We start from the raw sequence: 20660 nt of genomic DNA, 5'->3' as shown, positions 1-20660 counted from the left end.
TCTGGAGGTGTAGATACCTTATAATAACACTGGATAATACTGAACCCACTCCTGATTGAACTAGAGCCACTGAGGAGGAGTGAGTTGAGGCCTGGACTGGAGGGGATGACCTTCTGTAGACCAACTCCTGATTCTCATTCACTGGGCTGCTCCTTCTCCCACCTCTGCAGGGAAGGGAGGGGAAAGAGCCTTTTTGTTAAATCTGCCAGACAATCACTTAGACCTAGAAATCAATCCAAGGGAGTGTAGCAGGACCTGGGAAGTGTGAATGAGCAGCTCTTGGCTAATCAGGTAATGGAGGCCAGGCTCCCCATCCCCCCTCTCCTCAAAGTGGGGGGGAATCAGTAAATAGCTCCAGGGGCTCCAAGCCATCCTACTTTCTTATTCTCCTTTCCCTCTCTGATGTTCTCAGTCTCCTAGTCTTTCCCATATACCCTATCCTTAGGCACCAGCTATAGGCAGCATTTTCTCCCCTCCTCTTTACACAAATACCTCCTGCTCCTCCTTCCCGACTTGGGGTGCAGCTGGTCCCCACATACCACATCATTAGTGAATTTTTACAATTGAGAATTCCTTTTTTCCAGGCTAGATTTGAAGGTGATTAGCGGCTGTTCTTTAACCCTAGAAGAACTTCTCAGAAAGGCCACATTGTCTAGTGGTCTTATAAGGAAGGGGATCCAGGGGCAAGGAATGGACCAACAGACAGAAGTGGTCTGAGGAGTCCCCTGGTCCTCCTTCCCTTTTAGGTGCAGTAGGAGAAGAGGATCTTTGGCAGGGTTGGAGGATGGTGACAGATAACCCCCATAGGCCGGGTTCCATATTTCAGGCTCTGACACCTGCCACTGGGATAGATGGGTCCTCCCTACCGCTCCAGTTCTGTCATGTTCCCCATCACTTTGCAAATGAAAAACACACACAGAGAATGAGAGAGAGAGAGAGAGAGAGAGAGAGAGAGAGAGAGAGAGAGAGAGAGAGAGAGAGAGAGAGAGGTAAGTAGAAAGAGACTGGAAGGACAGGGAGACAAACAGATAAATACAGAACTGCATAGACAGACACAGAAATCACTAGAAAGCTCTCAATAGAGGCAGGTAGAAATTCTATCCATTTCCACGAAAGAAGTAAAACAGAGGATTGTCCCTTACTCTTCTCTGCCTTGTCCTGACCCTCCATTCCAAACACCGCCCCCCACACACACATCCCCCCTCCCGCCAGTTCCAGGCAGTCTTCCATACTGATCCCCTCTCCTTACCTTTATCCCAGTTCCCAGTCCCAGCATTAATTTTGACAGTTCTCTCATTAATTCTTCGGATATTCTGATTGTCAACATTGACCAGGCTCTCATTAAGAGTGTAGTTCCCTAAAGGCTCTTCATATGTGCATGTCGTTGGGGAGAGGTTGGACTGATGGACTTTCATCCATGCCTGCACTTCATTCATTTGGGAGAAGATATAGCGTGAGCTCTGGAAATCCACATTGCAGTCCCTGTTCTGCTCCAGGCCTCAGTTTATCTCCTTGCATGTCAAAGAAGTGTTGAGTCTCCTGAGCTGGATGAGTGGATATAAAATGGTCCTTACCTCCTGCTGATATCCCTCTAGAGTCCTCAGACCAGGATTCCAGTCCTAGCTAAGGTATGGACAAAATCCCTTCAACAGAATGACTGTGGACAAAATCCCTTCCATTCTGCAAGCCTCAGTTTCCCCATATCTAAGAGGGGAATAGTACTATTCATATTATCAACTTCAAAGGACCACTGTGAGGAAAGTGCTCTCTTGTGATAACCTGTGCCCTCTGCACTTTCAGAATCTGTCACCATTTTCCCTTGGTCTTAAGGAGCCTGGAGGTGGGAAGAGAGAAGTCTGGAGTTCAGAGGTGCAGGGATCCCCAGGAAGTTGATGACCCTCCATGCATTGGCAGTGGCAGAGAGGTAGGGGGAGCACCTGACCTGGGGACCAGGGTGGGCACCCATAGCTGGGTAGGGATACCTGTAGCTAAGGAACAGAGAATCTTTTCTCAAGGACATTGCCCCTTGTTTTGTGGAATAGACACCACAAGGGATGAGCTGCTTGGATGTCTGGACTCTATGGGTCAGGGGTGGGGTGGGGTGGTGAGGGTTTTTGCAGTTTTGATTTGCTCCCCAACAAGAGGTAGTATGCTATCATGGAGGGAGAAAGACCTGGGATCAAGCCCTGGCTCTGCTCCTTATTAGCTGGGTCACCCGGGGTAAGTCATTTAGATTCTGAGCCTGTTTCTTTATCAGTAAAGTGAGAATAATAACACTTATGCTCTGTATCTCACAGGAGCGTCATGAGGATCAAATGAAAAAATGTATATGATGTACTTACTTTGTAACCTTAAAACACCATAGAAATATCAGCTACTGTTATCTTCTAACAACCTTGGGAAATAGGTGTCATTATTACCCCATTTAAAAAATGGGGAAACTGAGGCATATGAGCACCTTGCCCATGATCACGTAGTTTTTGAGTGTCTGAGATAGGATTTGAACTTAGTTCTTCCTAACTCCAGGTCCAGAACTCTAGCTCGCCACCTAGCTGCCTGTGTTGGTGGTTGTTGGTTAAGTGATGGCCATAGACAGTTATTTGGTATCAGAGAGGATGGGAGGTATGGATGCTGACTGTTTGGAATGGACTGTTTGGGGTTGATGAGGCTGAGGCAGTAGCTGACTGCCATGTTTTGGGTAAATGAATGACTTCTGACAATGAAATTTAGAAAGTCTTCCTGGAGAAGGGGGAAGGTAGATAGATATCTGGATTAGTTTGGGTGAATCAAGGGGTGTGTGTGTGTGTGTGTGTGTGTGTGTGTGTGTGTGTGTGTGTGTGTGTGTGTGTGTGTGTGTGTGCATGTGTGCATGTGTGTGTGTGTGTACGTGTGTTGTGAGGAGGAAGGCTGAGCTGTAAAATCTCCCTGTCCATGTTGTAATCATGTTTGACTTCCCGGAGGAGAAAGGACAATGTAGCTATCTCTGACAAATTATCCCCATCTCTGTATCACCCTCTCTCTTCTCTCACCCTCCAGTAAACACCTAGGAAGGGGAGGGGCTTGCTCTCTTGATTGACACATGCCCCCTCCCTGGTACTGGGAAGCTGTGGGAGCTTGTCTTATTTCAGAGTCCTGAGCCGATGGAGCGGAACGGCCTATTGTCCAGGGAATCCAGTCTCCACTTGGTCTTTTTTTCTTGGCTCCCACAAAGGACTGGGGGCCAGGCCAGGGCGGGGGCCTGGGGGCCAGGCCAGGGGCCAGGTCCAGTGCTTTTCATCTCAAATCCCAAACAGACTTGGCATTTTCTTTTACTCAGAGGGTGGGGGTTGGATGGGGTGAGCTGCAGGGTCTCCTACCCTTTAGTGGAGGGGTTAGCTGTCAGGGATGGGGGTAGAGAGGGGAGTGATGGTAGTCCTCAGTGTGTGAGGCCTCAGGGCTGAAGGTGCCTGGGAGAATGAAAACAGTGAAGGCTGTGTGTGTGTGGGGGGGGTGCTGAGCACAGAAATAGAGAGACCTCTAAGGGGAGGCACTTAGGGAATGCCTGTAAGGATGAACTGGTTGGGGGCCAGGGTCAGGGCTTGTGGATGGAAATTTGTGGGACCTAAAAGGCTGAGAGGGGCAATGCCATCATCTAAAAATCTCTGCAGACTCACGGGGGGTGTTGGCAAGAGTCTTCTACCCCAAAAACAGCTAGAGGGAGCTAGCTGGCATTGTAGCAAGATGGATTGAGTTTAGACAACCAGTAGGGTAGGGTAAGATCTTCCTTAGAGAGCTTAGAATACAAGAGCGGAACACATTAAAAAAAATTGGTTGATGGCAGGGTGGGGACCAGCTGGCCTGAAGCTAGAGGGCTTGGGATGACTTCACATTTCCCAGAGGGTCCACAGGTGGTCCCCACTGTTCCCTTGGGACAGAGTAGGCATAGGAAGAGACTAATACTGTAGACTAGCTGGATTTTAGGGGATTCTTTTTGAATTTTAATTAGGAAAATCTCCTCTCCTTTCTGTACCCCACCCCCATTTCTATACTCCTTGCTTCCTTTGCTCTCCTTCCCACTTAGGACATACTCACTGCCCAAACTAGTTTGGAAAATGATGGGATAACAGATGATGTGTGTGATGAGATCCTTTGGTCTCTGTGTTTATGCCATGTTGAATTTAGGAGGGCTTCCTGGTGGAGGGTGCTCCTGTGGAATTTTTTGGTTTAAGTAAGAGTAAATGGGCAAGCAGAATGTGAGAATCTATTCTGGGCTTGTGCAAAGGATCCTGGGGTTGGTGGAAGGATTGGGGTGGGGTGGAGACTCAGGTCTGCCCAAATAATGGACATTTGGGACAACCCTGGAGCTAACTGTGCCTCTGCTCAGTCCCCTAGTTGGACAATGTCTTCTGGACTGGGCACTGTCTCAGGCCCAGGGCAGGGGGAGGTGGCATGGGAGGGGAGAGGAGGTCCAATCCCTTGTCTTTTCCAAATGTATTAGCTGAGAAAGAGGGACAGACAGATGGAAGGGATATGGAGAGACATGGAGAGACATGGGAGAAAGATTTACAAGGAGTGAGTGTGGGCATCATATTTTTCTTCTGCCTGGACACTTGAATGCCACAAAATATCATAAATGACAGGATATTGAGCTCAGGAGTGTGAAGGATGGAAGTCTAGAGTGACAGAAAGGGGAACCTGAGGGTAGAGCAGCCAAGGGAAGGAGGGCCGCACGTTAGGGCTCTGGGACCCCCAGGTCTGAAGAGAGAGACAGGGCCCCTGCCCCGGGGGTGTTCTGACTGAGACAGACATACTGATGGAAGGGGAGAGGACATATAAGACAGCTGAGGAATGACCCTAAAACAAATACATGGACATAAAAGAGTAAATATTTACATTGTCTAGGGGGGAGAGGGAAGTGCATTTGTGGGTTAGTGGGTGGGAGGGGTGAAGAATGAGAAAGGGGGGGAGTTATAGCAGTTAACTATTCAGACTGGATGGTAAATCTTTGCCTCTATTTTGAATAATACACTAGGGCTAGATAGTGATATGAGTTAGATGACATGTGGACCTGGGCAGGAGAGCTATGGGTGTGGGTGGGTTTGTGAGCCGGCCAGGGCTTTGAAGTGGAAGGGAAGCTAACTCAGTAAAGGAGGAGGAAGCCTGTCTAAGACTTGGATCCCCTTCCTCCACTCCTGGCCCTGTTCCTCCCCTGGGGGTGAGGGACCTCTGTTGTCAGTGGGAAGGTAGGAGCGTTGGGAGGTATCCTAGAGAAGAGTGGAAAGCTGAGGGGGAGGAAAGAGATTGGGCTTTACAATAGGAAAGGCGTAAGAGTAGAGGAGGGAAGTCTTTTTCCCTGGGGATTTCAAAATGGGGGAGAGAGCATAGCTGTAGGGATACCACTCCTTAGCCCCCCCCTCCACGAGTCATGAACTTCAAACTAGATGGAGGAATGGGGGCGGGGGACTCTTGGAGATTGTCAGTTCCAAAGAGCCAACAAATGAAGTAGCTTCTGTTCCTTCCTTCTGAGAGGGGGATGAGGGGACATAAGATCTGATCTCTCCTCTCAGTCCTGGCCATCTCTTGGCCATCCTGCCAAGAGGGAGTGGGGGGCGGGGGGGAGGGGGGAAGCAGAGGAACCTCTGTCCGGGAGCAAGAGACTTGGCTACAGCCCACTACCTCCCCCGCTTTTTTTTTAATCTTTTTAATTTAACAAAGTGGATGAAAAACTGTTTTTGGAAATAAAAGATTTCTTGTCTCTGCTTCTGGCTTTCTTGCTGAACCTCTCTCTGTCTTTCGTTTGGTCCCTGTGTTAGTGTCTCTCCCTAAATCTTTCTGTCCCTCCCTTTCCCTGATTCTACCCCCGCCCCTCACTGTCAGCCCCTCTGTCTCCGTGGGTCTTTGTGTCCTTCTCTTTCTGTGTCTCTGTCCTCTGTCTCTGTCTCCTTGCATCTCTTTGTCACTCTCTCTGTGTCTCTGTTTCTCTTTTCCTTTCCTATGTACTCCCCTAGTCATCCCCCCCCCCAAACTCCTGCACTAAATGGGTCTATTTAAAACGCCTGTCGTGGCTGCCAAGTCAGAAAAGCGTCTCCTGATAGAGAGCATTAAACCTTCAGCGGGAGCAGGAGCAGGATTGATCGGAGCCGCAAATGGGAGCGTCTTAACCCCATTAATCAGGCAGGGCTTAACTCTCCCCCCCTCCTCCGCCAGCCCCTTCTCAGAACTAAAAGCCCCTGAAATATTTATCACCCCCCTCCCTCTCAGTCCTCTCCCCCCTCAGCTCCTTCCACAACAGCCCCTTCCCTCTTCAAACCCCCCACTCCCAGGGATAGGAGAAGGGGGAGGAGACAGGGTGGAAGGGGGGCGGAATGGCTGGGCCCCTTTGCTACTCCACTGTTGGTCTTTGCCCATGTGTGTACCCTTGTGTGTTTGCACACATGTGTGAGTGCACATGTGTAAGTGTCTCTGACTTCCCACGCCCTCTGTGCCGGCCCACTTGGGCAGCACTGATAGAAACCAGGCCTGCCTCCTGTCCCTTTCATATCCCCCCCGACCCCCCCCCCCCCCCCCCGCCCAATCCGTGCTGCTCCAGACAGCTTAAAAAAAAAAAATGTTCAGAATGGAGTGGAAAGAACCTGGACCTGGAGCCAGGAGATGTGGGTTCTAGTCTTGGCTCAGCCACAAATTGGCTGTAACCTTGGACAAATCACTTCATCGCTCTAGGCCTCAGTTTCTTTTCCTGTAAAATGAGAAGGTTGGACAATTTCACCCTTAAGGTCCTTTCCAGCACTAATATTCTTTGGTTCGGTGATTTGAGATCAGTTGTGGTAGATGGCAGAGGTGGGGTGTGTGGGAGGGAGAGATACTGCTGTTTGCTTCTACTAGATTCCTCCCCCCTCAGTCCTTAGCCCACCACCAGATCATAGGACATTTCACTTGTTAGGAGCTAGGAGCTCAGATGTATCAGATTGTCTCCCCACTTCCCCTCTAAGCAGGAATGTGACTGGGGAAGGGGACCAGGGCAAGCAATGATCCTCTATGTGGTGGCTTCAGGGGACAGTAATAGAAGAAACAGGGAGATGCACACAACCATCTTGGGAGTCACATCCCTGGAAAAGATTCTTAGTTTGGTCTGGAGTTGTTGAATGTCACCTCATTTTCCCCCACCCCACCTCTTCAAAACCAGGATGGTAGAAGATCCATAGGGTCTCCCTATGCCTCCTCCTCCCACCTCCCCACCATCCTCTTTCTCCCCCTCCCCCCCAGCATCAAGTGCCACATCTCCTCCTGACTCAGACAATTAGATTCAAATGATGACCTCACTGCACAGCGTCTCTCCCCAGCCCGCTCCTCCGTCTCTCTCCTTCCCTATCTCTCTGTACCTCTCCCTGTCTCTGTCTCCCTGCCCCTATCCCTTTCCCCTCCCCCCCCTTCCCCAAGTGTCAAAGGGGGCAGATACACTGGGGAGGCCAGGCCGACAGACGGGGGAATCTACTCAGGGACCCAGGTCAGTGGCTTAAGCAGGGGGATGAGGAATGGTGGTCTGGGAATGTGAGGATTGGGGGTGGGGTGGGGAAAGGCCTCAGCCTCTGGGTCCTGAGTCTCTGCTTTCCTGATGTGGTGGGGGTTGCTTTGGAGCTACTGATCTAGGACCTGTCAGACCCACGTGTGTCTGTCGGGGCTCCCCCCAAGGGGCCCCCTCCATTCCATTCACCACCTCCCCTGCTACTTCTCCTCCCACTCCTCTCCACTCTCTTCCCAGCTATCAGCCCGGCTCCTTTGCCTTCATCTTCCTTCTGTTCTTTTCTCTGCCCACCTCCTTCCTTCTAAGGTCCTTCTCTCCTTCCTGTTCCAAGCTGTCTCTGCCTCTGTCTCTGTGTGACTTTGAAAAGCTCTCTCCTCTTCTACTGTGTGTTCCGAGCCTTAGGTTGGGGGAACACCCAAGGTTCTGATCATTCCCTAGGCCCATTGGTTCCCCATTGATGGGGTGTGTCTATTTCCCTGAAGGGAGGGGGTTTCTCTTTCTCTCGGTTAAGAAATAGAGGTTGGGGGTTGGGGGAGAGGCTCTGTCCTGATGAAGATAGAATATCTCAGAGAAGTGGGGGTGCCTGTGTCTGAACAGTGAGGTGGGCTTCTCTGCCCCTCTGACTGGGGTTGGTGGGTATCTTTGCCCCTCTCTGAGGGGAGGATCATCTATCTCTGATGAGAAGAAGGTATCTCTATCCTTTTGAAGGAAAGGGTGTGTCTTTCTGAAGAGAACAGGGTATATCCCTGTTTCTGTGTGTTTTAGAGGCATTGGAGCTTGAGGCCCTTTTTGAGAATGTCGGACAAGGGAAAGGCTCTGGTTTTGGGGGAGGGGTGATATTTCAGGTGGAGAAAGTGATGTTCAGAAAGCAGTTTCTGTCTCTGTTTGCCTTGGTCCGTGATACCCACTATCTAGTGGGTCTTGCTTCCCAGCTGTCCTTGGCCCCCATTGCCTAGTTTCCTTTAGAACCTTGATGATTAGTTTGGTTTTTTTTTTCAGTCCCCTTACCTGGTTTTTCATTGACCAATGACAGGTAGGGTCAGCTCCCAGGCAGGTAAATTTAGCCCTATGAGCGTCAAGGAATTCCCACTTGTAACATTGGCTTTGACACCTGGAAAGAGATATTCTGTGGGTGCGAACGGTGTTGCTGACTGCTCTCCTGGACCCCAAGCTAGGATTCTAATCTTGTCTTGATGGAGACAACATACCTAGATCCTCCAGAGAAGAGGGACCATGCCTGACTGTGCAGATGATTACTGATGAGTCACTCCCGGAGGCCTTCCTGGAGGAGCCAGCCCCACGTTGGTTTCGGTTTCGAGAGGAGCCCTTCCAAGGGCTCCAGGGTTGTCTTCTCTTCCCTGCCCTGCCACTCTCCTCAGGAATTCCTCATTAGCCAGCAAATTAACTACGGGAAACCGAGGCACTCTCCTCCCTCCCATCACCCCCAACTTGCCTCTAGGCGCCCCCCTCCCCCAAATGCGCTCTGCCCAGCGGCTCCTCAGGGCCCCTGAGGCTCAGGCTGACGTTGGTGGGAGCCTCTCCCCGAGTCGGCTTTTCTCTGACAGGCGATGACAATGCTTTGGCACCACGTCAGCTCTTCCTTCCAGGAGCAGGGCAGGCTCAGAGGCTTGTCTTCCCCCTTTTTCCCTCCTCTCCCTCTTCTACTTCTTCCTTCTCACCCCCTCCTTAATCTTTGACTACCTCTTCACCCTCATGCTCCTCTTCCCCTGTGGCCTTCTTCCTCTAGTTTAGTCTCCGCTCCTCCCTCCTCCTTCTCCCTTTCTTTCCTTCCAGCTCCTCTACCCTCTCTTCTACTCTTTTTCTCCTTTCACTTCTTTCTCCTCTATTCTTTTCCCTTCCATGTTCTTCCCACTCCTTCCCTTCCCCCTGACTAATCCATTCTTCCTGGGCACCCTTCTGGAGACTATGGGCACAGAGAGGTTCAGCAAGTATCCTGAGGTCACACAGCAGACAGAGATGGGAGCAGCTCATTGATCACCCTGTCACCCCTGGGGTGTTATGTGTGAGTTTTTTTGTGGGTCAGGGTGTCAGGGAGTGAGTTTCTGCAGGGAGAGGTATGGAAGACTCTAGCCCTCCCATTTCCAATTGAGTGTGTGTGTGTGTGTGTGTGTGTGTGTGTGTGTGTGTGTGTGTGTATGAGAGATGGAAGGAGGGAGGGAGAGAGAGAAAGATATGGATGGGGGTGGGGTTGGTTGGAGAATATATGAATGTGGTTAGTGAAGGGGGATAGGGGGAGATGATTTTGTCATTTCGCAGCTCCTGCTGCTCTCAGATCCTAGAGCCTAGAGTTCTCAGCATCATCTCCCAGTTCCCCTCACAGCAAGAGTCCTTCCCTCCCCCACCTCCATGTTCTCTGTGGTTCCCTCCTGTTATTGCTTGGATCTCAGTGACAAGCATCTCGGTGGGAGATACTCTCACCACAGACCAGCTGGGGAGGTCCTCTACCCCCCTTCCCTGCTGCAGAGACTGTGTGTATGGGGGTGGCTATCACAGCTCTGATTGGCAAATTGGGCCATTTGCTCACACCCCCTCTACTGCAGTTCACAGTGGCAGACCCCTTAGCCCAGGGCTGGAGAGTGGAGAGAAGATAGAGGACTTGGGAGCTGGAGTAGAGACTGTTGAGTTTTGAGGATGGTTGTTATTTTTCAAACTGCGTCTCCTCTATCTCTGCTCCACCCCCCAGTGACTCTGGTACCATGCCTCCTCTGCCACACCCCCTCTCCAGCCCTTGTCTGGTGTGCCAGGACCAAGAGGTCCCCAGTGCTTCTCAGTGTTTTACCCCCATATTCTACCCTACCCCCTGTCTACTAGCTGTCACGAACCAGGAGCCTAAATACACATATGCACTTAAAGACACCCACTGGGTGAACAGACCTTCTTGCCAGGGGCATCTTCTTTCTCTCTCAGTAACCCCTCCCAAGTTAGAAGCCTCATTTTGAGACCTGAAGCCTTCAAATCCCATCCCCTCCCCACTGTGTCCATGTACCCCACTGAGAAGAAGTCATTTTTGTGGCAACAAAGGTTCTCCCCAATCTTGGGGGGGTGCCCCTTCCCTTTGGGTCTAGGAATCACCATTGCTGTGCATCTTTCCCCCACAGTGGAACCAAGACTAGATTTAGTCAGAGGACCCTACTTCAAATAATGGCCCTGCTATTTCCTACCTGTGTGACCTTGGGCAAGTGATGTAACTTCTCTGAGCCTGGATTTATTCATCTGTGAAAGGGCCAGACTGATTAGCCTCTGAGGTCCCTTTCAGAGCTAAATTTGTGCTCTGTGCCCTGACTGGAGGAGGAGTGAAGGTATCTGGGTTGGTGGCAGCATGGGTTTGATTAATGAGGCAGTGATAAGTTTCTTTCCATCTCCTCAATCCCTGAGGCACCGGGAAAGAACCAAGATGACCTGCATTTGTGAAAGAAAGAGACTATATGAGAGATTATGTGATGGTGTTTGAGAGACTGTATATCTGTGGGAATGACTGTTTGTGTTTGTGATACTATGTGTGTGCCTGTGTGTCAGGCTATTACTTTGTGACTGTTCTGTGTGCACACTTGGGCCAGCTTGTGCATTTGTGTGAATGTGGTGTTTACCCAACAGGAACAGATTGCTCCATCTTCCCTGCTGTTTTTAGAGGAAGAATGGAGGAGAATAAGGGATGATTCTCTCTTTCAGAGCTACTCTAGCCCAACTCCAGCTTTTACTGGAGACGTGTATGTATAGGCACTGCTAGTCAAGTATGCATATTGAGAAATGGGCATTAGAACAAGTGGTCCATTCTGACTCAATCTCCCCACTCCTTGCACTCTGTCAACAAGATCATTCCATTTCCTGGGCCTTCAGTTTTGTCTCTCACTGCAGAAAGTTCTTCTTTGTGTCTAACTCTAGTCTTTCTCACTGTAGATACAACCACATTCTAACCACTCCACTCTGATTTCCTGAGGTTAGATATTGTGGATGGCGAAGGGGGGGCGGGGGAGGGAAGAAGCATGCCAATATCACTTTTACCTGTGTTTGGATTTATTAGAGGTGATGTCAAGGGCAGTAGTATTGGAACCTAGGTGGTCAGTCTGAGCAGGAAATCCTCTCAGGGTAAAATGGAGATGGATGACAGGAGTACCATCATCATACTGGGGCCACAACTAAAAAGAAGATTTAATCTAGGCCCTGTAGGCCTTTCCTACCAGCTGCCATATGGAAGTGGTGAATTCTCCCTCTTTTGTAGGGAAAGAAACCCCCAGGCTCCCCTGATTTTCTCACTCCTGTTAATTCTCCCCACCTTCAAAACACCATCATCCTCTTCCACTAAAATGTGATCGCCATGTGCTTGTCATGGGGCTAGTTTCTTAGACCTTGCTTAGTAATACCGCAAATAAGTAGCATTTATTATGAGATTAATTAGTTTGAGAAGGTTTTCAGGAGGAGGGGAGTTCTGAACTGGGTTCTGAAGGGGTCGGTGTTGTAAAAGATGAGGAAGAGCCCTATTAAAAGAGTGAGCAAATTGCTATTGCCCAGAGGGAGCCAGGTGGGTGAATCAGGGCTCTGTTGGGTCTCCTTGGTTGGGGGAGAAATGAGTGTGCTGTCCTCATAACAAGAGAGCATGAGGAAAGGGGCAGGGTCAGAACGTGGTGTGTATGTTTTCTGTTTCTTGGTATAGGGAGGACAGATGAGATGTTGACACCATCTACCTGTCTGCAGGAAGCTCCCCTCCCTGAGAATCTGTGAGCCCAGGCCAAAGGAAGCCTATGAGGAGTGGAGGAAGCAGAAGCAAGTCTGCCTGATGGTTAGACATGATCTGGTCTGGGAAGTTCTCAGGGTGCTGTTGAAAGAGGATGAGGGGTCAAGACCCTAGGGGTCAGTGTGGACCAACCTTACAGGGAAGGAACCCAGATATAAGCAAAACCCTCGCTGCATTTGGGGTACGTATGGCATGTACGGAGTAGGGCAAGGCAGGGGTACACATGTAAAATACATATATGACCATACTCTGAAGATCTACATGCAAGCTTTAAGGAGCTGGGACTGCCAACATAGGAAACAAGAAGTAAAATTTGTATGGTAGCTTACATGTATAGATAGGCACAGGTTAGTAAGAGACTTGGACCCAAAGTCCTTCCATATCCTTCTTTCTCTGTGCAGATAGTCGGAATGCTCATGTGTGTTTCACACATGCACCCTGCCTCCCATATCTCTTTTCTCCCCCATACTTGGCCATGTGAGGCCCCACCTACCATATACATACAGAGAACACACCCGCACACACGTGCACTCGGGCATGCATACACTGATCTCATGCTCCCACAGTGCAGGGAGACAGACTTGGGGTGGGGGGAAGAGCCGTTGAGCCCTCAGAGCCCCAGCTACTGCCAAAATCCAGAGGAATCTTTTCTCTCTCCCCCCCCCCCCCCAACTCCTCCTCCTCCTCCTTGCTCCAGCCGGAGGTCACAGCAGCAGGTGCTGATATCTCCCCCCACCGGCCTCTTTTTCCACAGCTTCATCCAAAGACCTTCGGCCTGGGACCTGCTCTTTCCCTCCCCTCCCTTTCTCCCTTGTTCCCTAACCCAGGAACCCCATCTGTCCTCTTCTCTCACACTCTCCCCTTTTCCTTCTCTTTTCTCTTGCTCTCATTTATCTCCTTTTCTCTTCTAGGTTCCCTTCTCATTACTCCCTCTTATTTAACTCCAGGGGAAATGAAAGGCTAGGGAGTAGGGGGGAGAGGGAAGGAGAAGGAGAGAGAAAGTAGACCTAACTTGGACCACGGAATGTTGCCCTCGGGCCTGACCTAGGGGCTGGAGGAGAGTCTAATGAATTTATTTACCTCCTGGTGTGAGAGATGGAATAAAGAATCCTTCTGGGGTACCAGAGGTGCAGTGCCTTGATCAAAAAGAAAAAAAAAATTCTAATGGTAGAATTTGGAGGGCATTGGAATAGGCTAATGGGAATGGTATTTCTGAGGAGGGAACCTTCTATATGTTCTGTACCTCATACTAGGTGCTCTGCTTGCCCTATTAAAACATTTAGAGAGAGGCTAGAAAGAAGGGGAGAGGCTAAAAATTCAGAAAGATCCAGCAGGTTAGGATCCTAAACTGGCTTTTAGGGGTTCTAGAGATAAGGAGAAAGACAGAGAGCAAGAGGCTACAGATAGAGACTAAGAGGCAGAGATGAAGAAAGGAAGTTATACAGAGAGGGAAAGACACACACACACACACACACACACACACACACACACACACATACACATCTACATTCACAGGGAAAAAGACAGAGACCTGGATAGGAATTGGACCACTGACCCGTGTCCGCCCCCCTTTCCCCTGTGGGGGGCTGGGCTGGGGCCAGCTGCCAGCCAGGCCAAGTCTCCTTCCCCTTTGCTGGACCCCTCCCTTCCACACCCCCCCCAACTGACCTGCTTCGCTCCCCTCCCCCTGCCGCCCACGCTGTCCAGAGCCAGTGGGCGGGATCTGGGGGGCCTCCCTGGGCCCCCCTCTCCCTCCTCCTGATCCCATCCTTGTCCTCCTGCTGCCTTCCCTCTCTACCGCCTCCACCACCTCCCTGCCTTTCTTCCTTCCTTCCTTCCTTCCAGCTGTCTCCACCTCTGTTTCTCTTTCTCACTTTTTCTATTTTCCTTCCTCTATCTCAGACTTTCTCTGTCTCCATCTTGGAGTGTTTGCTGTTTTTTTCTGTCCATGTCCCTCTACTTGTACTTCTTTGGGTCCCTGCCCCTTTTATCTCTTGGCTTCCCTGTCCTGTCATTCTTCCAGCTTTATTCTCTAGGTCCCTGTCTTTCTGTTTTTCTGTCTTGCTTCAAACCCACAGACCTGTTTTCACACCTGGGACAAGCTGTGCTGTGTTCTCTGTCCTGTGTGTCTTGAATGTTACCTCCAAGGCCAGGGGCTACCGTCAGACATGGGGGTGATTTTTCTCAAACAGAGGAAGTCTTTCCTAGAATCCTGTCCTGGCCTCTCTACCCTTTTCCAGCCTGGGAAGGGACTGAGAGAGGTGACAGGTCCAGGCCCTGGAGAGGTCATTATGTGCATTTTCTTGGTCCTGGGAGCAGGCCTTTCTTCAGTCAGTTCCTTGGCAGTGAATAATGGGTAAGAAGAGTCCATGGTGGCTCCCTCCTTCTCTCCCCCTCCCTCACCTTCACTCCTGCTACAGGCTGTATGTCTATCATGTATCTTAACCATATATAGTACATAGGGTTGCTTTGGCTTCAGTATTGCTGAATAAACATGGACCTTTTCTCCCTCCAAGGCAGCTCCAGTTCTTCTCTAAGGAGACTGGTCAGATGGCTGTGAATCAGGAACCCAACCACCTGAGGCAGGCAGGGGATCCCCTCTCCTCCACTACATTTGAGCAGGCTTCCTGGAGAAGGAGATGCCTCCTGAGATTCCAGACTGGAGTCAGGAAGAGAGCAGGGGAAGATGGCGTTCCATCTTGAAGAAAAATCCTTTGTCATTTTGACCTGTTTGTCCTGAGATTGAGAGGTGTGATCACCTCTTTGTTTTCCATATGAAAGATTTGGAAATGATGCCTTCTCTTTAACCTGTGTGACTTCACTTAATCATTGAGCAACAACCAAAAAAATCTAAGAGAATTTATTAAGCACCTACTTTGTGCAGGGCACAGTGCTAGGACTCGAGGAGACATGAAGGGCATAAGACACAATCCTTTCTTTTCCAGAGCTTACGGTCTGGTGGCCTGGCAGGATGAGGAGGAAGAGAAATACAGATAGCAACAAAGTTCATTACAAGATAAGTGAGGTATGATGGGTGATCATTCTGTGAGAAGGAAAACAGGAAAGACTTCTTGGAGGAGTAAGCACTTGAGATAGGCTTTAAAGAATGGATAAGGAATTACCAGGAAAAATGCTTCTTGGCGTAAAGATGGGTCGAATGAATAGCGACTCAAGGTCAAAGGTATGTTAGGAGTAGGGTCTCAGGATGGACAAGATCAAGGAGAGGCAGAATGTTGTAATGAAAGGATTTGGGTTCAAATGCTAGCTCTATTATTTGCATCCTGTATCACCTCAACTTCTCTGGGCCCCAGTTTCTTCATCTCTACAGTGAGAATGTTGAGCTCCATGATCTTTGGTCTCCTAACTCTAAAATCTATTTTGTGATTCGAAACCAGTCTCTATAAATCTCAGTTTTTTCATTGGTAAAATGAGGGGGCTATAGACATCTTTCTGATCCCAAACTATGTTCCTATGATCCTAAATCCCTATGTGCCATGGAAAGTGGAAATTTTTTGGTATAAAAAAAAGGCCCTCAATTGTGACTCTCTGAATATTGTATATTAGCTAGATATATACCTTGCCTACACCTGGTCCCAGCTCTTTTTCTTTGTAGGGGCAAAGTTGATGACATGGAAAATGAGAGGAAGTGAGAATTCAAGTGTAGAAAGAATGGCAGAAAGATAAAAGGATGAAGCAAAATAGGAGATTGACAGAAAAAGATAGAAAGGTGGGAAGGGAAATGGAGAGAGATTTCTAGGGAGCAGTAGGTCAGAAAGAGAGATTAGGGGAGGGGAAAAGATAAAAACTCAAGGGAGAAGCTGAGATTCTCAAAGTATGTCCCTAGCCCTTTGTATAGGTCAGAAAGAATACATTTATAATGACACACAGTGGTAAACATGCACATGCACATGTCAGAAACATATACTTAAAGAAACGCTCAGATCGCCATCCCCTTTTCCTAATCAAAGGAAGTAAAACTCCCTGCCTCTTTGTGTCAGTGGTCTCCCATCTTCAGACTGCTTCTCTAGGCAGAATGATTGCAGCCCCAGGCAAGGGACAGTGGGAGCCAAGAGACATTAGACACACTTTCACCATCTGTCAAAGCTCTTGCCTCCTGTGAACAAATCTGAAATGCTGGCAGCCAATAGCTTCGTTGTAGTGTTTTAGGAAGGGGACAGCTTTCCTGCTCCTTCTCTCTCTTATTCTCTGTCATTCTTTCTCTCTCTCTCTCTCTCTCTCTCTCTCTCTCTCTCTCTCTCTCTCTCTCTCCACACACACACACACACCATTCCCCACCCCCCCTAAGCTTTTCAAAATCTTCTTCCTCTAGGAAGCCTCTCCAGACTGACCCCTGTGCTTGTTCCTTGACCCTGAGCACCATAACACCATGGGCTTTTATTACTGTGTCTATTGTACTGGTCCCTCCATGTGTTCTGTTTCTCTTCTGAGGAACATGGTCCTAGCACCTAGGAGTCCTGTGGCACTTCACAGCTTAGCCTGTCTATAGTCTCTTCCTCTCCCTCTGCCTCTGGAGAGGGGAAGAGGGCCCACCCTGGACAGCATCAACTCTGCTTGGCTGTGCTGGGGGCTAGGCAGTCACAGGGACAACTGTGCTGTCCTCTCCATCTGTCTCTCTGCCCATTTGTCTGAGAGAGAGAGAGAGAGAGAGAGAGAGAGAGAGAGAGAGAGAGAGAGAGAGATGGAGACAGAAATGAAGACAGAGACAGAATGAGAAAGACAGAGACATAGAGACAGAAAAGACAGAGAGAGAGAGAGACAGAAACAGACGCAGAGAGACAGAGACAATCAAATTGTGGTTTGCTGAGCTCCGGGGGTGGTAAGAGGGGAGATCAGTTGAGAATTCACCCATATCTTTGACCCTAACCTAGACCCCTGGAATTAAGATATCTAATAATGTGTGTGTGTGTGTGTGTGTGTGTGTGTGTGTGTGTGTGTGTGTGTGTGTGAGAGAGAGAGAGAGAGAGAGACAGACAGACAGACAGACAGACTCACTCTCTGGATCTGTTAGCATCAGTATGCATGTGAAGGTTCTGATCACAATTTTATTTCTAGTATTTCATACTAACAGACACTCTTCCCATCTGTAACTATCATGGCTCATTTCCTTACCTGTCTGTCTTCCCTGGACAGAAGTGAGTACCCTCAATCCTGGGATGGACCAGAGAAGGTAGCATGATCCAGTGGAGAGACCATTGTTACTGGAATTGCAGAACTGGGATCTAAATCTTTTCACCGCCACTTATAGCCTTTGTAACCATAGGCAAGTCACAACTTCTTTGGGTTTCCTCATCTTTAAAATGAAGGGGTTGGACCAGATGACCTCTTAGGTCCCTTTCAGCTTTAATTCCTATGCATTAAGCCACTCTCCTTCTGAGGCCTGGAAAGGCTATGTGTTGGGGGTCAGGCCCGGGGAGAAAAAGTAGGTTCTCAATTCTTTGCTTCTGGGTGTGCCTTGTCTGGGTGGCCAAGCCCAGCCCTGCTTAGTGGAGAATCTTCTCCCCTTATCATAGAGTGGGTGGGGTATGGGCTTGGAAAATTCCTGGAAAAGTACTTCCTCAATGGTTAGCCTGTGGGTTGAGTAGGAGGGGTCTGAGGACCTGGCCAGGAGCAGAAGGAGCAGGATCTGGGTTCAGATTCTGTGTTCCCTGAGAACCTGTGAGTTCAAGGGCAAGTGGAATAGAGTCGTGCTAGTTAGAGGAGGGCTCTGGAAGGAAGATTTGACAGAAAGAGGCCCAGGAATGATTTCTAAGAGTAGGAGAAAACTGAGAACTCTCTCTCTTTCCCTCTCTTCTTTCTTTCCTCTCCCCTCTCTCCCTCCTCTCCCCTCCTCTCCCCTTCCCTCCCCTGTCCTCCCCTCCCCTCCCCTCCCCTGTCCTCCCCTTCCCTCCCCTCCCCTCCCCTCCCCTCCCCTCTCCTCCCCTCTCCTCTCCTCTCCTCTCCTCTCCTCTCCTCTCTCCTCTCCTCTCCTCTCCCTCCACCCTTCAGTCATTCAAGCATTTCTTTAATGCCTCCTATGAGGCAGGCACTACACTGTGGAGATATAAAAGGAACAGTGATAAGGCCCAAGCCTGGAATTTCACTGGTATGAAGACACTCCCTCTTCCAATGCAGGTTGGCAACTTCTCTTCAAGTTAGTCTCAGAAAGTTGACTAAAGGGATGAGAGGCCACTGACCTACCCAGGGTTACAGTCTCTATTTGTCATAGGTGGGACTTGAGCTCTGGTCTTCCCAGCTTCATTGGCAGCTAGGTTGCATAGTGGATAGAGTGCTGGACTTGGACTCAGGAAGACCTAAGTTCAAACCTAGGCTCAGATACCTAGTAGGTTCATGCTCTCAGGCAAGTCACTTAACCTCTATTTCCTCATTTGTAAAATGGGGATTATTAATAGTACTTACTTTCCAGGGCTCTTGTGAGGATCAAATGAGAAAACACCTGTGAAGAGCTTTGCAAACCTTGAAGTACTACACCAATGCTAGGTATTATTATGATCCATTATTATTGCCTCAGAGGTTAGTTCTTTATTCACTAAGCCACTAGCACAAACTAAAAACAATCCACGCTTTCAAGAAGCTGACAACATGCCTATGTGTAGATATGTACAAAATAGATAGCCTAGTAACTTAGGACTGATGGGAGAAATTTACAAGTGAGGGGTCCTTATCCAGAAGGTGGCACTCAGACTGAGCCTTGAAGACCAGAATTCCCAGAGGCCAAGGTGAGGAGGGGGATCTTCTCATCCATGTGAGTATAGGCACCTTGGTCAAGGAGGCTGAAAAGGTAGGATGAGGCCAGCTTGTGAAGAGCCGTAAATGCCAGACAAAAGGTTTAACCAGAGTCTTGTTTCTAAAGAGGAGAGGAGCCAAAAGGTTTTCTGGAGGATGAAGCTTCGTGGGGGTTTGGGGATTGTTTCTGGGTTGGGGAAATATCCTAGTTGAGCCAGGGAGATAGGGGCAAGGGCTAGAAATGCCTTCTTTTTACTGGAGTGCAGTGGGACCCTCGTGCTGCCATCTTTCTCTTTGTCTCTCCCTTGGCCTCCCAACCCCCATCCCTTTGAACTCTGGGTGGGTCTCTCCCTCCCCTCTAGGCCAGATGAAACTTTTCCCCCTAGCCCACCACAAATGGTAGGATTACTGACTGCTACACAGCCAATCATGACCTTCTTGCCTGGCTCTCATCCTGGGTGGAGCAGTGTGGCTCATGTGGACCTCGTAGAATGTAGTACAACATGAAGTTTCAGGCCTCAGTTTCTCTGAGATTTCCACCATGCAGCTCTATTTTTAGCTACCCAACTTCAGAAATAGCACCCAACTTCAGAAATAGCACCGAGGGCAGGGGAGTTCAGGCTAGAGGTAGACTAGAGGAAGGGAGAGGGAATTGACTGCTTAGTTTCAGCTCCCCTGTGACTTCTGTCTGGTATGGCTGGAAGATCCTTGAGAGGCCACTGAGCCCATCCTCCTGCCTCCTGGCAGGACTGTACTCTGAGCATCCATCCCATGGGATGGAAAGCACAAGGCGAGGAGCAGGGCCCCACACAAGGTGCCCCTTTCTCCTCCTTTCTTCCCTCCTTCCTACTAGACCTGGCTCTGGGCTGGAGCAGCTATCGATATTCTCTCTGCTCCCTCCTAAGGAGGGAGGGGTTAGTCTGGGCTCCTGGAGTATGACAGCTTCAGCCTGAGCCTGAGATGGATTGCTTAGGGGAGGGAGCCAGGGCATTGCATCATTCCCCTCTTTTCCATGGGCAGAGATGGGGGTGATGTGGACAATGACTTGGTGGTGGTAGTGTGCATTGAGGTTATATTGGAAGCAGTAGGGACCTCCCCCCTGTATGTTTTCCTGCCCCATCTCTTAACACCATATTCTGGACAAGGAAAGGAATTTGACTCCCTTTTGGGGATGGGCAGGTAAGAACAGTGGTGATCCTCACTGCACTGACTGTCCTCTACAGCATAGCCATATATGACTATCTCTACGAAAGGGGTTCGTGGAATTGTGCACGTCTCTGTTTGTATTTTCTTTCATGTGCATACATTTGTCCCCTCTCTGCTACACCCTGACCAGAATGGAGGAAGAAATGGGGGTGGGAAAGCTGAGGCCTTAGAGAGTATTAGAGTGTTGCTGTTCAGTCATTTCAGTCGTGTCTGATTCTTGGTGACCTCATTTGGAGTTTTCTTGGCAAAGATAGTGGAGTGCTTTGCCATTTCCTTCTCCAGCTCAGGGAAACAGGGTTAAGTGACTTGCCTGGGGTCATGCAACTAGTAAATGTCTGAGGCTGGATTTGAACTCAGATCTTCTTGACTCCAGGCCCTAGGGAAGCTAGAATATTTTGGGGGGATGTTTCTGGAGCACCAGATGAGTCGTTCTGGATCTATGCCCGGTACTCTATC

General features: G+C 49.4%; 1 protein-coding gene across 3 annotated transcripts in view; it reads left to right on the top strand.

Moving 5' to 3' along the window:
• The window catches only part of CNTFR (ciliary neurotrophic factor receptor), a 94506-nt gene that overhangs the window by 13430 nt on the left and 60416 nt on the right, over nucleotides 1–20660 (top strand). Inside the window, exon 2 of one of the 3 annotated variants that reach the window (XM_072606296.1) lies at nucleotides 1801–1924. The exons of 1 other annotated variant lie outside the window; for it this stretch is intronic. Coding sequence is in view for 1 of the 2 variants with exons in the window: in XM_072606278.1 (XP_072462379.1) it covers nucleotides 15226–15279 (54 nt within the window). In the remaining variant the exon portion in view is untranslated. Of the gene's footprint in view, nucleotides 1–1800; nucleotides 1925–15185; nucleotides 15280–20660 lie in introns of those variants that run through there. One more of the 3 variants, XM_072606278.1, reaches the window with a different exon arrangement.

Source organism: Notamacropus eugenii, chromosome 1, assembly GCF_028372415.1.
Source record: "Notamacropus eugenii isolate mMacEug1 chromosome 1, mMacEug1.pri_v2, whole genome shotgun sequence".
Taxonomy (NCBI): domain Eukaryota; kingdom Metazoa; phylum Chordata; class Mammalia; order Diprotodontia; family Macropodidae; genus Notamacropus; species Notamacropus eugenii.
The sequence above is the reverse complement of the archived record's forward strand: the minus strand, read 5'-3'. Positions and strand labels throughout refer to the sequence as shown.